At 47.9% G+C, this 20570-nt stretch overlaps 1 protein-coding gene across 2 annotated transcripts; it reads left to right on the forward strand.

Annotated features, from left to right (window-relative positions):
* The first annotated feature begins 112 nt into the window (after positions 1–112).
* On the forward strand, positions 113–10276 carry uap1 (UDP-N-acetylglucosamine pyrophosphorylase 1). Of its 2 annotated transcripts, XM_060068120.1 has the most exons (11): positions 113–266; positions 938–1236; positions 2373–2577; positions 3326–3501; positions 4018–4190; positions 6211–6404; positions 6549–6689; positions 7418–7606; positions 7751–7792; positions 9329–9395; positions 9645–10276. In XM_060068120.1, exons 1-11 carry the CDS (start codon positions 121–123, stop codon positions 9735–9737), a joined length of 1725 nt encoding a protein of 574 aa, XP_059924103.1. In that variant the 5' UTR covers positions 113–120; the 3' UTR covers positions 9738–10276. The 2 variants fall into 2 exon arrangements, with proteins under 2 accessions (XP_059924103.1, XP_059924104.1); XM_060068121.1 differs by lacking the exon at positions 7751–7792.
* Positions 10277–20570: the final 10294 nt, after the last annotated feature.

Here is a 20570-nt window from a genome sequence, read left to right on the forward strand (position 1 = left end):
ACGCAGTACCTGTATCCTCCACAGGGGGTAGTGCTTAGTGGATGACGCAGTACCTGTATCTTCCACAGGGGGGCGGTGTTTAATGGTGGACGCAGTACCTGTGTCATCCACAGGAGGGCGATGCTTAGTGCCACGTCGAACGTGACGACGAAACCGGGAGGTGCCGTAAGGGGGCGTGGCCATCGAATCCAGTACTGGAAGACCAGTAACTGCAACACAGTTACACTCATTTATGTTCTTAAATCCCAGGGAGTCGCAGATTACAGGTAAGATTCATTCAGGTTCCTTCATTGACTCCCAGTGAAGCTCATATCGAGTGTTTTTTATGTTGTGTTTTAACAACAAAGCTACAATGCCGGCCGCTCACCACTCGTGTACAACTTTAGCCACACATCCCAGCAAGATGCACTGCTCTCATATTATAATGTGTAATGTATATAAGAGGAACCTCATAAAGATGCGATTACGATCACGTAGAATAATCAAGAAAGGCATATAGTATTGCAATTGATTTTATTCTACCATCACCGATTCATTGATGAGGAATGTTCGAAATATCCCAGTGTTGTCAGGTGTTGCTTGATATTGACCGTTTCTACTGGTTAAGTTACAGATAAAGTTACCCACGTCTGGTGTCAGCGTTGTCTTACTGATGTATTCGTATAGCCTTTGTTATTTAAAGAATTCGCATTGTTCTCATTTAGATGCACCACCCATGTCTTGTTTCGGATCAACTTTGAAATGCCTTATGGCCATTCATAGATCAGTCATCATAACACGATAAACACGTTCCCAAGTATTCCATTAATTTTTCCACTTCAAAGAAGTCTTTACATTTTAAATGTTAAGTGAATGAATCATCGGCGCTCAGGTCGATACAACTTAATAGCTGCGACGTAATCATAAAACGAGTTTATTTGCTCTCTGTTCCGTGCAGAGAGAGACGCCAGAACATGGATCAACACTTCAGTCGACTCTCCGAGACCCTGGCCGCGGCCGACCAGTCCCACCTCCTGCAGTTCTGGAAGGAGCTGAGCCCCCAGGAGCAGGCCGTCATGACGGCGGACCTGGAGGCTATATCGTTCGGGGAGATCAATGGCTTCTTCAAGAACGCCATGGAGATGTCCAACAGCAGCAAGCAGGAGAAGATGGATGGGCGAATGGAACCGGTTCCCAAAGATGCTCTGGGCAGCGTCACGCGAGACCAGGACAGCATGACGGACTGGGAGAAGGAAGGTAGGGGACCTCTTATCATCTGGACTGGTATACCGAAGGAAACAAAAATGAATCTGTCTAATGACTATTTCCTCTGTTCCTGGATGAAAACCAAATTGTCAACAAACTTAAGGGGATTCCTCCTACATCTAGTTACAATTACCAGTGTAGGACTGGTTTAAAACCAGCACAATATTCTCTATCCCATACATTGAGTGTTCTTATTCCGTTCCTTATTCCAGTGTTTTCAAAAGTCATCAAAAGTGAAGTTTCACAACTCTCTTCGGCAAGTATTTAGACAAGTAAAAGTGGGGTGGGGGGTTCCTAACATCTGGTTCCAGTTCTGCCCTGACGTAAACGAAGTATTACTAAACCCCCCTGACGCAGTCATGCACACACTCATCTTTCTTTCCATTTTGTGCGCGTAGTGTTTGTGTGTGAGTGTGCCGTCGTCTGTCTGTGTGTGACGCGTGTGTGGACTCAAAGTCTGGCCGACCAACCCAGTTTGCTCCCATATCTCTCCCTCTCACGTCTCTGGTGATTGCGAGGATAATGTTTCACATCGGACAAATCCAAAAGAGTTCAACACCAATAATACCAAGTCTATAAAAGAGTTGTATCATTTGACTTAGTCAGCGTTAAGGCATACATCATGACATAATAGATGCCTTGTATGGCATATTCTCGGCTCCCAGGAGTCCTACCGGAAGGGTCAGGGAAAGATTATTTATCAGTTTAATATGTTTTGCTTTATCAAGTTATGATGTTATTGCAAGGGCAATTACTTTGCCCTATGCCCATCATAAAAGATTAGTATATATCGTTTCCCTTACACAGACTTTCATTTTACCTTGCAGGCCATGAAAACATTTATACCTCCTCGTGGCTGTGCCTTTTGTTGTGTTTAATGTTTACAACATTGACATTTAGGGCATTTAGTAGACGCTTTCATCCAAAGTGACTTAAAACGCTCAATACACACATCCACACACCGACGGCGGAGTCGACCACGCAGGGCGACAGCCAGCTCGTCGGGAGCAGTCAGGGTGAGGCGTCTCCCTCAGGGACACCTCGACACTCAGCTAGGAGGAGCCGACCCGTGACAGAAAAGGGAAAAATAATAACTAATGTTTAAAGTTGTGTTCCCGGTGCGTCAGGTCTGCGGTGCGTCTCCCAGAGCCGCGTGGCGGTGCTCCTGTTGGCGGGGGGCCAGGGCACCCGTCTGGGGGTGCAGTACCCCAAGGGGATGTACGACGTGGGCCTGCCCTCCCACAAGACGCTGTTCCAGATCCAGGCGGAGCGCATCCTGCGGCTGCAGCGGCTGGCCGGGAAGACGCACGACACCAAGAGCCAGATCCCCTGGTGAGCCGGGGGGGGGGGCTCGGATAAGAGGACCCCGTACTGGAGTGAAGTCAAGGGTCAAAGGTTATCCAACACAACTATGCTGGGGCAGTACGCTATCAGACCTGCGTTACGGTCTGTTCCCAGGCATCGGATGTGTGGATGTTATGTACATGTATTTAACATACAAATGTATATATATATTAGTGTCGCTTGATTCCTTTTCAACGACGCTTCTCTGTCCAATGATTAACGGGTTTAGAACAGAGACCTCCAAAACTGAACCTACGTAAATAGTCCTGAGAGGTCTTCATCGTGTTTCTGTTTCCTTAGCGACGGCAGCTGTGTCTGTTGAGTGTCCCCAACCAAAACAAATCCACAGTGTTAGTGACCTCGTGCAATCCCCACGGCTGCCATTAAAATCACATGAGACCAATTGAATGAGGAAATGTGTCGTTTCCTCCTTTTTTTACTCAATATCTAACTGATTAAATACACCAACATGAGCTTTGATGTTGGTGTATATAATCAGAGGGCTAAACTTTACCATTTTCCTTGAAATCAAATACAACGCGACAAAAACCTTTTTATTTTCATCTTAGTCCCAGGATAAAGCTTCACATGCACAAGGCTTGACGCGTGCATGAATCTGCTAGCTGCTTATCATTATATAGTTAGAATTTCAATGCACCAATAATAATAATGCAATGTTCACTCCCTCCCTCTCCCCCTCCCCCTCCCCCTCCCCCTCCCTCTCCCCCTCCCCTAGGTACATCATGACCAGTGGCCGGACCATGGACGCCACCAGGGACTACTTCTCCAAGCACTCGTTCTTCGGGCTGGATCCCGGCCAGGTCATCTTCTTCACGCAGGGCATGCTGCCCGCCATGGACTACAGCGGCAAGATCATCCTGGAGAGCAAGGGCAAGGTCTCCATGGCCCCTGGTGAGTGCCCCCAACCCCGCTCCCTGATGGGAGAAACACTTTGACTAGCTTTCAGTGGTTCGGAGGCCAAGCACCGAGTGCGAAGGAAGCCTGTCGTAAACGTTTGATTAGTATTATTCTGCCTCGTTTGACTTACACAGCCTAAACCGCTCGCATGCTTTTTATGAAACTTTCTAAAGCTGTAGCGGCTGACTAAATATAAACGATATGTATAGTACAATTAATTAAGATAAGTACACTGCTTGGCCCGAAGGCCCAATTCGTCCAAAAATGCTAAATTTAAACAAGCATATCTCATTGAAGGGTCTTTTACAGTTCTTTTCCTTCTTTGTCGTTTTTTTTTTTATTTCTGCCAGTGTATAATTACTTGTCTTTGACCGGCAGATTAGATAGTGTGCCGCCATCTAACCTGCCTTTTTTGGCCCTGATGATGATGATGATGATTTTGATGATGATAACGATAACCAAAACAATCATCATCCTCATCCTCATCATCATCATGGTGTCTGTCCTCAGATGGGAACGGGGGGCTGTACCGCGCCTTGGCGAAGCAGGGCATCGTGGAAGACATGGAGAGGAGGGGGGTGGAGCAGATCCACGTCTACTGCGTGGACAACATCCTGGTCAAGGTGGCCGACCCCGCCTTCATCGGCTTCTGCGTGCTGAAGGGGGCAGACTGCGGCGCCAAGGTCAGCCAATCAGATCGGCCGTTTCTCGCGAGCCAATCAAATCGGCTGTTTCTCGTAGGCCAATACAAATCGGCTGTTTCTCGTTAGCCAATCAAATCGGCCGTCTCTCGTGAGCCAATCGAATCAGACGTTTCTCTTGAGCCATTCAAACTTGAACGTTCTCTCTAGGTTTCGATGGTCAGGATCTTATCTTTTATTGTTATTGAAGTGTTTGCATTGGGGGAGGGTAGAGGGTTTTGCATATTCCGTATCGGTAGGCTGTCTAGTCGGTCCTGGTTTCGTTTCCTCATAGATCCTGAAGGGTGACATCGTGTGGGCTCAGCAGGTTGGGTGGGGTCAGTGCGGTTCAGCGCAGGGTGTCGTCCCCTTTGGAACCACCACACGTCAAAACATCTCCGGGCGGCTGCATGTTCCATAATCCACCACTAGGGGGAGTTGAGTTCAGGTTTTTATTTTTCTCCACACATCTGTATTCCCTTTATTTAAATGGCCGAACCCAAGTGATACTTAGAATTCATTGTTTGTTGCTTGGAAGGAAATTGCGCAATCTCCCCTCCAAACACACACACACACACACACACACACACACACACACACACACACACACACACACACACACGGGCACGCACACGCGCACGCACGGGCACACACGCACACACCCTCTTTCTTACAGGCAAGACCTTTCATTGTTGTTTTTTCATCAAAAAAGTTTCCTTTACTTCAAAATGTCGGCTCTTTTGGACACAGACTGTTTAAATGTGTGTTTGTTTACATGTGTCTCTGCAACAAAGTGTGTATAGACATTGTTGTTATCCTTCCTTGCCTCAAAAGTGATACCAATCTATAAAGTGAGGACTGATTACCACCGGGATCTCATGCTGCCGACTCCAACTCCCTCCAGGAATCCGCTTCATAATCTTCATGCTGTAATCGCAAAATCGACCCGATCGTTTTACGACGTGTGCGGATTAGATTGTGTGCAACCACTTCTAGGGCCGCTGTCGGCCGTCAATCACCTGGTTTTCCACATGACCGGTCATCCGTTTTACATTTCTCTCCAAAAACATACTTGTTTGCCACCAGAGAATCAGAGTAGTTTCTCTGGTGACGGCCAGCAGTCACGATATCATGGAAAAGGCCGTCCTTATTTCTGGGCGGGGGGGGAGAGGGGGTGATGTGGGAAGAACAACACTCCAGCTCTGTCCCAAAACCCAAGCAGTGGCTGGCCAACAATTGTGAAAGTGAGGGGAAAAAAGGAACATAAGAAGTTTTTGGTATTCAAGGTTATTGAAACACAAAACCGAACCAAAAAACAATACAATTAAGGGAACACAGTCAGACAGAGCCAGAGTCTCCCCCCCCCCCCCCCCCCCCCAGGGTATATAAACCACGGCTACGCCTCGCAGCATCCATGCGGCTTCCTCCCCCCCCAACCTCCACATACCCCCTCATCATGACCCACTCTGTCATTAGGGACCCACAGAGGGGGGTGGGTTGTGTGTGTGTGTGGGGGGGGGGGGGGGGGGGTGGTCCCAGTGCTCCCAGTGCTCAGAGCACATCGACACACTATCGTCTGTTTCCCCGTGTGCCCAAACAGACGTGTTCCAGGGTTCTCCTTAACCGCTGCTCTCTAGGTTCTAATCGACCATGTGACGGCTCCATCGATCGGCAGGACGGTTGATCACAGCAGGAGGGATCCCCCGGATCATGATGGGAAGGACCCCTGTACTGTATATGACCTGAGGGCTCCCCTGTACTGTATATGACCTGAGGGCTCCCCTGTACTGTATATGACCTGAGGGCTCCCCTGTACTGTATATGACCTGAGGGCTCCCCTGTACTGTAACTTGGCATGAGGGATCCCTGGATCCTATCATGACCTGAGGGGTCCCCTGTACTGTATATGACCTGAGGGATCCAGGGGATCCCTCAGGTCATATACAGTACAGGGGACCCCTTCATGACCTGAGGGGTCTCCTGAACGCTCTCCTGACCTGAGGGCTCTGGTCTCGGCCTGCAGGTGGTGGAGAAGACGAACCCGACGGAGGCGGTGGGGGTGGTGTGTAAGGTGGACGGCGTCTACCAGGTGGTGGAGTACAGCGAGATCACGCTGCCCACGGCGCAGCGTCGTGGCTCCGACGGACGGCTCACCTTCAACGCCGGCAACGTGTGCAACCACTTCTTCAGCATCGGCTTCCTCAAGGACGTGGTGCAGTACGTCTGCGCACGCGCGCACGCACGCACGCACACGCACACACACGCACACGCACACGCACACACACACACACCTTTTTAGTGCTACACGTTGCTTATGTGTGTGGTGTGTGTGTGTGTGTGTGTGTGTGTGCGCGCTGACAGGAAGTACGAGCCCCAGCTGCAGCACCACGTGGCCCAGAAGAAGATCCCGTCCGTGGATCCTCAGGGCCGCCGGACCTCGCCCGACAAACCCAACGGCATCAAGATGGAGAAGTTCGTCTTTGACATCTTCCAGTTCTCCAAGTGAGTGGGCGGAGTTCAGCAGACGGTGTGTTCTCGTCTCTCTCTCCCTCTCTCTCTCTCTGTCTCTGTCTCTGTCTCCCTGCCTCTCTCTGTCTCCCTCTCTCTCCCCGTCTCTCTCTCTCTCTCTCTCCCTGTCTCTCTCTCTCTCTCTCTCTCTCTCTCTCTGTCTCTGTCTCTGTCTCTGTCTCTCTCTCTCTCTTTCTCTCTGCCTGTCTCTCTCCCTGTCTCTCTTTTTCCTGTCTCTCTCCATCTGTCCCTCCCTCCCCTTCTCTCTCAGATCCATGCCATCATCTCTGCCCTCCTTCTTATAAAAGAGCGCCCCGAATTTCGTGACAGGGCCAAGTCTTTTCTCTTTGAAGAGCGGATCTTTGTCTCGTTGGGGATCAGAGTCAGGCTGATTCACGAAGCTTTAAGCTGAAGCTTCCAGGGGGCAGACCCACCTCAGAGCATATCATTCCTCTACGTTGTTTCCTCATTCCTTCAGTATCTGTGGCCTCCCAGCTTTATGGGCCCGTCTATCCGATCACAATCACACCCTTCCATAATCACAGTACCATCACCCGGCAGGCTTTATGAGAGACACAGATAAACCCTTTATTTACCTCGTTTGCGGCTCTGACCTCCAAACGACATCAGGCCAGCTGTCGTCCCGACACTCGAGGTGTCGTCCCGTCGCGGTCGCGCTCACCCCGGACTCATTTGCCCCGCCTGCATTTGTGTTCGCGCAGGAAGTTCGTGGTGTTCGAGGTGCTGAGGGAAGACGAGTTCTCGCCGCTGAAGAACGCCGACAGCCAGGACGGTAAGGACACGCCCTCCACGGCCAGGCACGCCCTCATGTCGCTGCATCACCGCTGGGTGCTAAACGCTGGGGGCCACTTCATCGACGAGAACGGCACGCGCGTCCCCGCCATTCCCAGGTGAGCCACGCACACGCGCACACGCACACGCACACATCTCGACCCTCTAACACCACCTCAGTCGTCCTCCACCGCCTCATTCCATCAGCAGTTAGGATTCATTCAGTCATTCACATCTCACCGGTCCCCATGTGATGTTTCCAGAGATGGCGCCGCAGGGGCTGTCTCACGCGACGTCAACGCAAAGTAACTATCCTTCTGTCTGTGGGAGGGAGGGGGGGAGGGGAGAGGGAGGGTCTCTTCCTCTGGTGGGTCTCTCTCGCTGACCCGCGGGTCAACGTTCTGCTGTGGCTTCGATCCTCTTCTCTCTCTCTCCTGTCCTGCGCTGGGCTGAGCTGAACCCGGTGTTCAGTGGTTTCCTCCTCTCTGGGTCTGCTTGGTGATCAGGGGGAGACGTCCGGGGGTGGCGGTGGCGTTCGATTGGACCAGAATCAGCTCCTGATCTCATCCAAGGGTCTAGGCCGGATGGTGTCGGATGATTCTGAGCTGGCGACTGATCACTTCCTTCGCCGCCCGTTACTAATTTACGAGTTGTTTGCTAATCTGCACCAGCAGTATGTGTCGCATGCTGGGTAACAGGATGATCATCGTGTCTGGTGGCGTGAATACACACGACCTGGCTGAGTTCCAGATGGTCCCTCTGGCTAGTTGTGGTCTCATCATTTCCCTGGAGGTCATACATGTTATGGATGACCTGCTGCGTGTGACGGTTGTTTCCCCCCTTTGAACCCGGTGTTCACATGGGCACTCATGATGGGGTAAAGGCAGCACGTCATTTGCATCGGGCCGTTTGCTAGGTGCATATTTTTTCTTATTATTCTTTATTTCAAGGATAGCCCCTTGAGATGTAACATCTCATTTTCGAGGGGGTGCTTACAGATAATGACAAATGATACAAACATAATAAAAAGTAAACACTAAACATAATGCCAAACATATAAGGACACATACACTCACACACCAACAACAACAAAAGGAAAGCAAGTATGAATAGAATGAGTCCTAGAGAGATAAGCTAAGATAGATAAGAAACAAGAGCAGGATGTTTGGAAATGTGTAATTAAAGATGATTTGAAGATATGAAAAGAAGTGATGGGCCTAAGTGAGGAAGGAAGGTTGTTCCAATCTGATATATATATTTAGGCTATTTCCGTCTACTCCTATTGACGATTTCGGCTTTCATTGAGAGCGGGTTTGAGGTAATTAAACATCTTTCAACCGACCACAAACTGTTGCCTCCGTTTTCCACATCAGAGGTGCTCATGTGAAGGACCCTCCCCCCTTCACTATTGACGGCTGGTTTATCAGCTGGTAAATCTGACATGTCAACAGTGGGGCGTCTCCAGAACCTTTTGCACATCTGGTAAAATGGTTTAGGGGGAACAGCTGTTTTCTCTGTGGTGATGAAACCTTCTCCCCTCGCCCTCGAGGTTTAATGGTAGCGATCACCTCTAATCCAGCAGACTTTCCCCTAGAGGGGGTCTTCCTCCTCTCCCTCTCTCTAATTACTGGTCCTGTCTGACGTGATGCCTGGCCCTCTAATCTTCTACGCTCCAACAGGGGAGCGGCTGTGACAGAATTGATCAATCTCTTCCCTCTCTTCTTCCTTCCGTCAGAGACAAACAATCATCCGCTCTCGGTCTTTTCTTTCGTCTGTTATTTATATTTAGTGTTCCCTCCCTCCCTCCCTCCCTCCCCCCCCTGTCCCCCTGTCCCCTCCAGCCTGAAGGATGGAACTGACCTGCCAATCAAGTGTGAGATCTCCCCCCTGGTGTCTTACGGTGGAGAGGTAGGACAGAAGAACCACGACAACTGTTTAGTCCTGATATTTTCCTCCTAATCTAATCTCATTCTTTTGTATCTACTTATTAGAACATTGTAAACCTATCATCAATCCGAAAACGAAAAAAGTTATTTTTCCCTTTCGATATCTGTAGAGAGCGACAGCTCTCACCACAGTAGTCGTGGTAGGAGGACTGAAAACAGAGAGGCAAAGAGCCAACCCCAACTCCCCGTGACCCCCGTGTGTTCTCCCCAGGGTCTGTCGGAGCTGGTGAAGGGCAAGGAGTTCAGACCCTCCCTGGTGATCGACGAGGCGGGCGTCCATGAGCTGGTGAAGAACGGGGTGTAGAGGGGGAGAGAGCAGGAGGACACATGGAGGGAGAGAGAGAGACGAGCAGGGAGGCCTTCTGTGACCCCGCCCTCACCAGCTTCTCTCCACGGAGACTCCGTCATCTGAAGTAACGCTACCAATGAGTGCTGTGATTGGACGAAATGCAGGGCGATGGTTTGTTTGTTTTTAGTAGAACGCATGACGCCATCTCGTTATTCTGTCTGAATGAAGTGAACGACAGCTATTTATTTAAACTAATTAATGACATCATTTTTATACACATCGATCAAGGGTCATCTACTCTTTTAAAAATAGAATCTCTCTCTATATATATATATATATGTGTATATACATGGTATATACATTCCGTTTACAATGTGGGTCTAGTCTTGAAGGCAAGGGGAACATGTAATGAAGATACATGGTGACGATTCGGGTGTATTTAGGGTGTCTGCTTCTTTTCTTCCTGTAATCACATGAAATATGATCTTGTTAAAGATCCAGAGGAATCAAGCTTTTCTATTTAATAAATGTCCTCTTTGGAGGGGGTACCGAGACATTTGTGTGTGGGGTTGTTTACTGTGTACATGTTTCATTTTATTCTTCGCACATTCCTGCGTAAAGCAGAATTGAGCTTAATGATCATTCGTTTTGAAGTGGGTTTGTTAGAGGGGAATCAACAAACATTCATGGGCTTATGTGCGTCTGAAACTAAAATGTTTTTTGCATTAGTCTTCTCGGGGGCTTGAATCAGAGTTTCCACACATGCAGGATGTAGAGATGAGCCAGAGCGGACTGTCTGCAGCCCTTCAGGAAATAACGCTTTCTGGCTCCAAATCTGCCCCTGGCTCCAACGTTCAAACTCCACTTTATTGTGCAAGAAGAGCGTATGGTAGAGTCGCGATGGTCATCTCATAGCCAGCGACCAGGCTACGTGGTGTGGTGCTGAAGCAATATGACGCACTGTTTGGTGTGTCTCCACGTGTAGGCAGACGGTAAAGTGGTACCATGAAGCTCTTCCAGACAGGACTGAAAGGCGGTGATCTTCTCGTCAGAGTTCCCCATACTTTTCCACTTTGAAGAAAAACAACAAAACCCGGAGCTTTAAACGTGGTTCAAATAAACACCCGACTCCGCATAGAGGAGTTTTGCCCTGCGTGTCCTCCTCTGTCATTGGCTCAAAGGATCCTACCCTGTTTGTCGTCCTCTGTCATTGGCTCAAAGGATCCTACCCTGTGTGTCGTCCTCTTTCATTGGCTCAAAGGCTTGATGATCTTTGGTGTATGATGTCATCATCCGTTTATTCTGACTTCTTCATGCTCTTGAGTGACAGGTCGGCGGCCTCGTGGTCTGGAAGGCATAACGGCCTTGAGAAGTGGTGGAGGGCACTGAAGGGAGACAACGGTTATTTTATTTTAAAGAAAGTACAGGCATCGTTCCGTTTTGAATTTGGAACTTGTAGGGAATCCCCACAGCGCCTCACTATTTTAGCCCATAAATCATAATAAAAACAAAAAAAGGGAGGATATTAGCTTGGATTATGGCTGCCTGAGTCCTGAGCTGTCAGAGAAAGGCTCTTTTGAGGAGGAGAAGGGGGCGCTATGATTGGCCGCTGCATTCACTCTAATTGAAACCTGATGTGCGACATGTGGAACTCCGGGACGCTGGCATCCTGCCAGGAATCCACAGAATGTGAAGTTTTCTCCTCCATTTCCCTCTCTCTCTCTCTCTCTCTCTCTCTCTCTCTCTCTCTCTCTCTCTCTCTCTCTCTCTCTCTCTCTCTCTCTCTTTAACCCTCAAACTGTCTGTCTGTCTGTCTGTCTGTCTGTCTGTCTGTCTGTCTGTCTGTCTGTCTGTCTGTCTGTCTGTCTGTCTGTCTCACCCATGGTCCCACTTACCCAGAGCGCCCCCCCCCCCCCCCCTCCCCCTCCTCCATCCCTCTGTCTCTCCTCCTATTTGCCGTCTGTACATCAGTCCAATGAGACTGTCTGGACCGCCTGACGGACAGAGACGAAGAAGAAGGCTTGACTTTCAGATTCGCTCTTTTTAGTCTTCCGACAAAAGGCACCGGCACTGGATTACTTTATAGCCGTCTTCCTACAAATGGTCTGAAAAATATATCAAAGAAGTAAGTTAAATGGCAATAATTTCTTCACTTGTCTCTTCTTCTGCTCCGCGGAGAACGTATGTGTGGATAATCGTTTTGTTGAAACGTATTTCAATCTTTCCATTGGTTTTTCCATCTTCATTCTGGGGTTTCACTTGTAATCGTAGTTTTATAACATTTGGTCAGATGTTGTCATTGGATCTATAGTTTTGCCCTTCACACGCACCAGTATAGCATGGTATTTAAAGTAATTTAGGGAATCTGATGTTGACTTCAAATATAGGAGATTTCTTTTTTATGAAGTCTGCATGCATTTGTTACAAAAAGATGCAACATTAATCGCTAAAACCATGAAGGGCTACACTTTACCCTTATATTTATGGAATTAGACACAATTCGATCCAAATTCATGTAAACACAATTGACCGTGCACAAATAATAGAATCCATAGGCATATGTAGCCCAGGCTAATTCTAACTTTGAGACTGAATTACCCCTCTGGAGTGACTTACCGTTACATTTGTCGCAGAATTCACCCCCATTGTGCACAATGAGCCTAAAGCCAACTTTTTGTTGTCTAGATATAACTTTGGTTACGCCTTTTATTTTGCTTATGTTGATTATTATATAAATCTATAATTCCGTGTGTCGTGTGGGTGTTATGTGTGTGCTGCCGTGTTTTAACGGGGCTACGTAGGTGGAATGTAGGTGACACTGGTGCCTGTGGTATGTCAGGGGCCGACAGCTACACAGAGAGGCCTTTCTACCTCTGAGGTTCAGGGTACTTTGATTAGGAGTTCACCGCATCGTCCATAGATACCAACTGTACTCCATTTGTAATGGTGAGGAACGGGCAAGCACATCTGCAACAGGAGGTGCACAAAAGCCACACACACACACCACTGTGTGTGTGTGTGTGTGTGTGTGTGTGTGTGTGTGTGCGTGTGTGTACATGTACGGACATGTGCATTCACATGCTACTATCCTGTTGAGAAGGGGACAATATATATTAGTTAGATATTAGATATTAGTTTGGATTTGAGAACCTCTGCCCCACTAGTAATGAGACTGAACCAGATAACCGCTTTTGGGTTCTGTGTGCGTGCAGTGAGTTCACCTTGATGAGCCAATCGATGTGTGTCTGAAACCTTGCAACCTAAATAGTATGTATTGCATTGAGTTGAATAGGATGTTCTTGTTCTCTCTCAAGCATTAGAGAGCATTTGATGCTTGAGAGGGACAGACAGACAGACAGACAGACAGACAGACAGACAGACAGACAGACAGACAGACAGACAGAGATTGAGAGAGAGACGGGGACAAAGAGAGACAGACAGACAGACAGGGACAAAGAGAGACAGACAGACAGAGAGACGGACAGAGAGACAAAGACAGGCAGACAGACAGACAGACAGACAGACAGACAGACAGACAGACAGACAGACAGACAGAGGGAGAGGCTGCTGTAACATCACCATGTCTTTCAGACATGTCCTTCCCAATAGCCATGTGACCCCGACCCAGTGACGTTGGCACGGTGACCGCCACCACAGACAGTCATTTCACGCCCGTGTTCAGAACAGGCTCCGGTTCGGCGTCGCCCGCGTCTTACCGGGCTTAACGGGGGCCTCTCAGCGTCTGATTGGGTCAAATCAATGCCCCATGGCAGAGAAACCGGACCCGCCGTGTGGCGGAGGGACACGCTGTAATTTGGTATAAATAGCCGTGTTTTGGAGAACACGTCCCAAAAATACCGTGCTGTTGATTTTTCATCCCACGCGCGTGTTGAACTCAAACCAAAACGACCCCCTTGCCCCCGCTGTCCCCTCCAGCCCCCCCCCAACCCGAGCCAGAACCGGCTCGGGTTGCGGCGGCCCGGTAGAAGCATTCTTCCAGTTTCTCTCGCGTTCCGAGACGTCTTTAGTCGTCTGCGTTGAGACATTAAGTCCGTTCTGTTTGTGACGCGCGTCGAAGGGAAACTTTCAGCCGCCGCAAGAATCCAGCGATGAATGTTTGAGGAAATCTGAAGCCTCTGAGGTCCGCAAACACGGAGGAAAATTGAGCTTTACGTTCTAACAGAGAGCGAGAAACACACACACACACACACACACACACACACACACACACACACACACACACACACACACACACACACACACACACACACACACACACACACACACAGTATATGTGGCATGGCATCATCCGTGTTTTTTCTTTTCCATATAATAGAAAATAATTCAGTTGTATCTTCCTTTGATACACCATTTAATGACATTAAAGCTTTTCTAATAGACTAATAGTAACAAGGTGCAGTGGTGGGATATTTGAGAGTATTTGTTCAAACTGACTATTTGTAGCAAAGTGCTCCTTTTTACTCTTGATTCGCTCCTCAGCCTGACAAAGAAATGAGAGAGCTGTCTCGGCATTCGTTTGTGAAGAATGAATGCTCTGGATTCCAGCGGCCCGTTGGAGACAGTCCGCAACGTTAATGAAGCCGCTTCCTGCCCCCAGTCTGTCTGTTTCCGATGCTGAACACGTGAATCCATACGGCTCTCGCTGTGTGCAGCTTTAGATCAAAACGGTACAGATCCTTTGCTGTTAATCAGTCTGCAATGCTGTGTCTTCTACCCGTGGTTGGAGCACAGTGCGGGGCATCGGGCACTGAGGTTCTTACTAGAGCGTCAGGTGGAGTCTTCACCAAAGAGACGCGTCCACCTGAAGGGACACCACGGCCACTCCCATGTAGGCTGAGAGAGAATCAGGACTTGGGTTCAAGGTTCTCCTGCTCCCTATGAGCTGGTTAGGGTTAGGACGCCATTAGTAAGAAATACATGATGTTATTATACCTGTACGCCTGCAAACAGCCCCAGAGCGAGAGGAACACGTACAGGACAAGAAGACGACCACCGAGGCGGAGAGGAAATGTGAAAGTCGTTGAAAAAGAATTAGACCAAGTTATCTCACACACGTGAGACCATCGGATATCCCCCTAGCAGAATCCCCTCCCTCTCCAAACACATGGAACTGAAATACATATATAGGCCTAACTGTAATATAGATGTAACACTTATTCACAGCATCCCTGGAATTTGAACACCTTTCCCAGGTGAAGGGTTGCTGTTTCATCGGACCACCAAGTGTGTGTTGGTCACGTGACCACGACCACGCCGGCACGACCATCACATCGTGACTATAGGATCACGCACAAGGCAAACGCCGTAGTCCGCTCCGGGATGTTTTTGATTTCATGCATTTCCATAAAAACACCAATAATTGCTTTTGTTTTGACTGGTATATCACCGCCAAAACAAAAAGCGATTAATCAACCTAAATGAGGAGCACATGTGTCCGATTGTACTAAATAACAGATGGATGCACCAGACTAAACATACACACAAAGATAGACAAACAACACACGTTCCACACGTTCCACACAGACGCACTCATGTTAACACAGCCACGAGACGGAGGCGTAAGATGCACGTGTATGAGATTCTGTGGACATCGCTTGGTGCTCTTTTAATTGAACCGCTTGGTTACCCAGGGTGCATTGTTCATCTATTGTCCCCAAAGGGAAGCAGCTAAACATACGACCCTGAGTTCTCCGGACTCCGAAGTTGGACGTCAACGTTTAAAGTTATGTTGGGCGTCAGGAGATGGCAGACGAAGGATTCCGTGGGATTTGACTTCCAGAATACGATTGGTTACTGGGACCACGAGATTGTCTGGTGGGGAATTTATAATGGAGTGGTCACATGTGGAAAGTGGACCGTATGCAGGCTTGAAATCATACATGGAGACATATATATATATATATGACTTCCATATATATATATATATATATATATATATATATATACACCCCCCCCCCTGCCAAAAACTGATTTTGGAAGCAGCCAGTGTAAATAAACAAGAAGCCCACCCCTGTAAGATAAACCCCAGGGCCCAAGGCCCCTTCTGTAGAGTGGGCCTAACCTCGCTGTGGCCCCGGGTTAGAGAGCCATGGGTCTCCACGGCTGGCCCCACACCAACCGCACATCGGGCCCCCAGATGGAGAGACTGCGTTAACACCTCATGCACACTCGCACACACACACACACACACACACACACACACACACACACACACACACACACACACTGCAGTCATGCTCAGTATCCATACACAGCTCCCTAATCTGTTTACCAACCAACCTACCTACGGTTCATTTCTCATGCATCGTGCAGGTCTCCCTCCCCTCCCTCTTCACACCCTCCCCCCTGTCCCCCCGTCCCCCCCCCTGTCCCCCCGCTGACCTCCCAGCCTCGGTTGGGTCGTTGGTTCGAGGCTCGTGACTCTTCCGGGTCGGTGAGACCGAGTTCACCTCGCAGAGCAGCAGGAAAGCAGAGCAGAAACTGATCAGCCCACCATGTGCTGCCTTCTCACGTTCCTGTCGGTTGATGTACTGCAAATATATAAAATATAATCTATGTATCTAGCTATATATTCACTGACTGACACTAGTGCTTATTGTCTGAGAGTTCTATACACAGAGTTACTCTTTTCCAATTTCAGCTTCACTACTTTTTTCTCAAACTCAGTCAACATGTTGCCATCATCAAAAGAGCTCTTGCAAGTAATAGAAGTAGAAGTAGAAATATTCAAAGGAATTCGCTAATTCTTTCGTATTTATTCATTTCCTCTTCCATCAGCTGGGGCTTAAATCCGAAGATTGGGTCTTGGTTTTCCCTCAAAGTTTCCGTTCACTTTTCCACATGTGGCTTCAGAGTAAAAAAAATAAAACCGTGTCTTTTCCCTGATACGGCCGCTGGCTCTCTGAAATGAAGGTAGTAAGTGCGTTCTCATTGGGATGATGAGGAGCTTCTGGGAATGTGAACCTGAGTTGGTCGCAGTGTTGCTGACTTATGTGATGGAACTGGAGCTCACACTCCTCCGATTATGGGGAATACAGATGGGCCTTAAGCTATTGCTCACTGCACATTCAGGGAAAATATACTTGTTAACTTCGGTTCAGAATGAGTCATCCTAATACATTGGCCAAGAAAATGTAATCTTAATCCTTTGAATTCAGGGACTTTTAAATGTGATTATTGCTGACGATGTCAGCCCACAAGTCAAATGTTTATTTTGATGTTGCAAAATGTGAAGTCATCGTTTCATTCAGCCATCTCTCTGAAGGTGGGGAAGGTATTCCAAAAGCAACGCTGCAGAAACTCTCTGAACAGGCCTCTGAATACATCCATCATTTATATGATATGTAGAAGGAAGTCGAGTTCTGTGAATCACGATCTAATCTGGAAAGGTCTGATGTTGAAACGTTTCAATCCTGTTTCCTCTTGCATGAGGGCTCACAAGTGTGCGAATAACTCTCTGCCCTTCACACGTTGCACTGGGCAATGACTTTCAGAGCAGATGAAGGATTATCTGGGAATTGTAGTTTCTTTATAGTATAAAAAAATATATTTTCTTTCTCAGTTCAAGGCTTTATTGGGGGAAATCTTTACGAAGCTGGACGCCTTTATGTTCCAGCCTACGCGCTCCTTCTCAACCCCACTTTTACAGTTCCTTTAACGTCAAACTATGAATTGTATGCCTGCACCAACATGTTTAGTTTTGTGCTGTGTGGGCCTCAGGGTTTTTATTGGCGGTTGTTGTATTTCCATCCCATACACAACACAGCAATCGGCCTGGTGTTACACTCAGACCCCCCCCCCCCCCCAACATGGATTTACAATCTCTCACAGTCACTGACATCAGCCTCAGCCAATCGAAGCCCAGAACCCAACTGTCCATTTTTCTTCTTCTCCTTTCTTTTGTCTCTGACAAGAATTATTACATATCTAAAGCACATTATATGAGTATGAGCACATTATATATATGAGTATGAGATGCTCTTCTCTGTTATGAGATGCTCTTCTCATGGTGTTGAGGTGCTCTTTTCATCGTGTTGAGATACTCTTCTCATGGTGTTGAGGTGTTCTTCTTATGGTGGTATGCTCTTCTCATAGTTTTGAGAAGCTCCTCTCATGGTGTTGAGGTGCCCTTCTCATTGTGCTGTGGTCTTCTCATGGTGTTGAGGTGCTCTTCTCTGTTATGAGATGCTCTTCTCATGGTGTTATGAGATGCTCTTCTCATGGTGGTATGAGGTGCTCTTCTCATTGTGTTGAGAAGCACTTCTCTGTTATGAGAAGCCTTGGACAACAGACTCCCCATGTGGCGTGTGAACAGTGTATTATCAGCAGGTCTAAAATGGGAGGTTAAATACCTGTTTGCTTCGTTTCCATTCCTTCCTACTTTCTGATCTTGTGCCTTGGAAGGCTTGGGAGACTTTCCAGTGGGCTTCCAAGTTTCCATTTCATTGCATTTCCTCGTGTTCTACTCTGTTTATCCCACTTCTCCAGAATAACTTTTATAGGATGAAGGATCCAGCAGTTCTGCTTCTTTAGTTCCAAACAGAGCAGCTTTTAATGTGTTAGTTCATCACAGCGGTCATGTTGTTTTTATTATCTTGTTTCATTATTGTGCATTTTCTTCATATGCATTCTTATCATTAAACAATACAGTATGAATGCGTGTGTGTGTGTGTGTGTGTGTGTGTGTGTGTGTGTGTGTGTGTGTGTGTGTGTGTGTGTGTGTGTGTGTGTGTGTGTGTGTGTGTGTGTGTGTGTGCTTGTGTGCGTGCGTGCATGTGTGCGTGCGTGCGTGAGTAGAGCGTCCCTTGTTTTTAGTAATTAGCTGCTAGACTGACTTTTGTTTACGACGGGCTGCTGTGTTCTGTCATCTTCTCTGTCAATGGTCAGCCTGAAAGGATGGTAGACCAACCGTCTGTACATCTGACATCATGTCTCTCTCTCTCTCTCTCTCTCTCTCTCTCTCTCTCTCTCTCTCTCTCCTCTCTCTCCTCTCTCTCTCTCTCTCTCTCTCTCTCTCTCTCTCTCTCTCTCTCTCTTTCTCTCTTTCTCTCTCCCTCCCTCTCTTTCTCTCTCTCTCCCTCCCTCTCTCTCACTCTCTCTCTCCCTTTGTGTGATGCATTATAAAATTACTAAAAACATCTCAGATATTAAATTGTGTCTCTGCTATAGGGACATCGTTGTATTAGTCTTGGTATTATTACGGCTTTCAGTTCAGTATGTCTCAGTCGTGTTTGTTTTTAAAGTATTAATTAGTACTGTAATACTGGAAAACTCCTCTTGTATTTCCATGCATTTTCTGGTTACCATGACCACAGGACAGTAAAGTCATCATCGTTGACCTAACTTTTATGACTCGAGGGAAACTCAAACAAAGTTTCATTTATTCAGTATTTAAATAATTCAACTTGACCCACTTTTCTAAACCAACTTTATTCCCTGCTCTTTTCGTTCAGGTGGAAGCCGTTGTGTGTGTGTGTGTGTTTGTGTGCTCTGTATGTGTGTCAGTGTGTGTTCCTTATGAGTGTGTGTGTGTCTATATGTGTATGAGTGCATGTGTTCGGGATGAAGAGCCGGTGGGACCTCCGCTACCCTCTCCTCGTCCTCCTCCTCTACCTGTCGGCGGACGTCATCTCACAGGTCAACCCAGGTCGGTGCTCTAAACACTATCATCGTTCCTCCTCCTCTCGGCCAATCACAGACGACCTGAAGCTCCTCCTCCCCGGAGGAGGAGCTTCAGGTCGTCTGTGATTGGCCGAGAGGATTTGGCCCTTCTAGATTGAAAGGTCAAAATGTGTCAATGTGTCTTTGAAATACTTTTGTGTTTAGTGAAGTCTCAGGTCACTTTTCTTGTGTTTGTCTAATAGATTGTCGTTTTTATATTATTGAATTGTTGAAGGGAGCCTTGGATTCAAAAAAATAATTGTTGTGATATGACAGATAAACCATCCTGCAAAACAGCCACATCCTATGTTTACAAATGATGCATCTTAACCTTAAGGCATTCAAATTGACTACCGGTCCTCCAAACCGTTTTATGAATATGCCGGTCCTCGGAAGAAAAAAGGTTGGGATCCCTTGATCTAGCCCATAGTGTGTTGAAGACCAAAAACCTTCAGAATAACGTCTGAGACATCGGCTCATATGAAGCCCCTCTGCCTCCAGAAAGCGGGTCAAAGGTCATCGTGTCTCTAGGTCGTTTGGGTCATGCATGTCTTCCAGGTGTCAGTGACCTGGTTGACCCCTGCCGGGGACTAGCGGTCCTCTTTCTGGTCCTCTCTGGTTCAGCCGTGTTGGCGTGTTTCCCCCAGTGTGGCTCCATCACGGCTCCGCACTCTGGGTGGTCCCTATGAGAGGAGGCGGGACCTAAAGAAGGTCATTAGCTTTACGAGGAGGCAGTGCGGAAACATTTGGCCCACAGATGGAGTCCACGAAACACTGGAGCTAGCGGGGGGCTAGCAATAAGCGACGTCGTCAGGAACATTACATTACCTATGAGAAGTGTAGCTAGATATCTCGATGTCTGCCATACCGCCAAACTTACGAAAAAGGTTATAACGCTTAAAAAAAGCGGTATAACCACTTTTTGGGGGTGGTTTTGGGGATGGTGGTAATGCACACCAACACTGCTGCGCAGTGTTGGTGTGCATGTGCTGCGCAGTGTTGGTGTGCATTCCCACCATCCCCAAAACATGAAGGACTAGCATGAATATAGACTCCAGCATGTGGGCTCCGAGGCGTATGGCGCAGGCGACCGCTTCAAAGGCCCGGCTTGGCGAGGGACACAGAGGCTGCCTGCGTGAAGCTTGAACTAAAGATATCGGCTCCACC

Source organism: Gadus macrocephalus, chromosome 12 (genome assembly GCF_031168955.1).
Source record: "Gadus macrocephalus chromosome 12, ASM3116895v1".
Classification (NCBI taxonomy): Eukaryota; Metazoa; Chordata; class Actinopteri; order Gadiformes; family Gadidae; genus Gadus; species Gadus macrocephalus.

What these genes read in the sequence shown, in the direction of transcription:
- uap1 (XM_060068120.1), top strand. Translation starts at nt 121, where the DNA reads ATGCTTAGTGCCACGTCGAACGTGACGACGAAACCGGGAGGTGCCGTA. An exon ending in GACGGACTGGGAGAAGGAAG is followed by an intron (nt 1,237 to 2,372) that starts GTAGGGGACCTC and finishes CCGGTGCGTCAG; the next exon opens with GTCTGCGGTGCGTCTCCCAG. An exon ending in TTCCTCAAGGACGTGGTGCA is followed by an intron (nt 6,405 to 6,548) that starts GTACGTCTGCGC and finishes GCGCGCTGACAG; the next exon opens with GAAGTACGAGCCCCAGCTGC.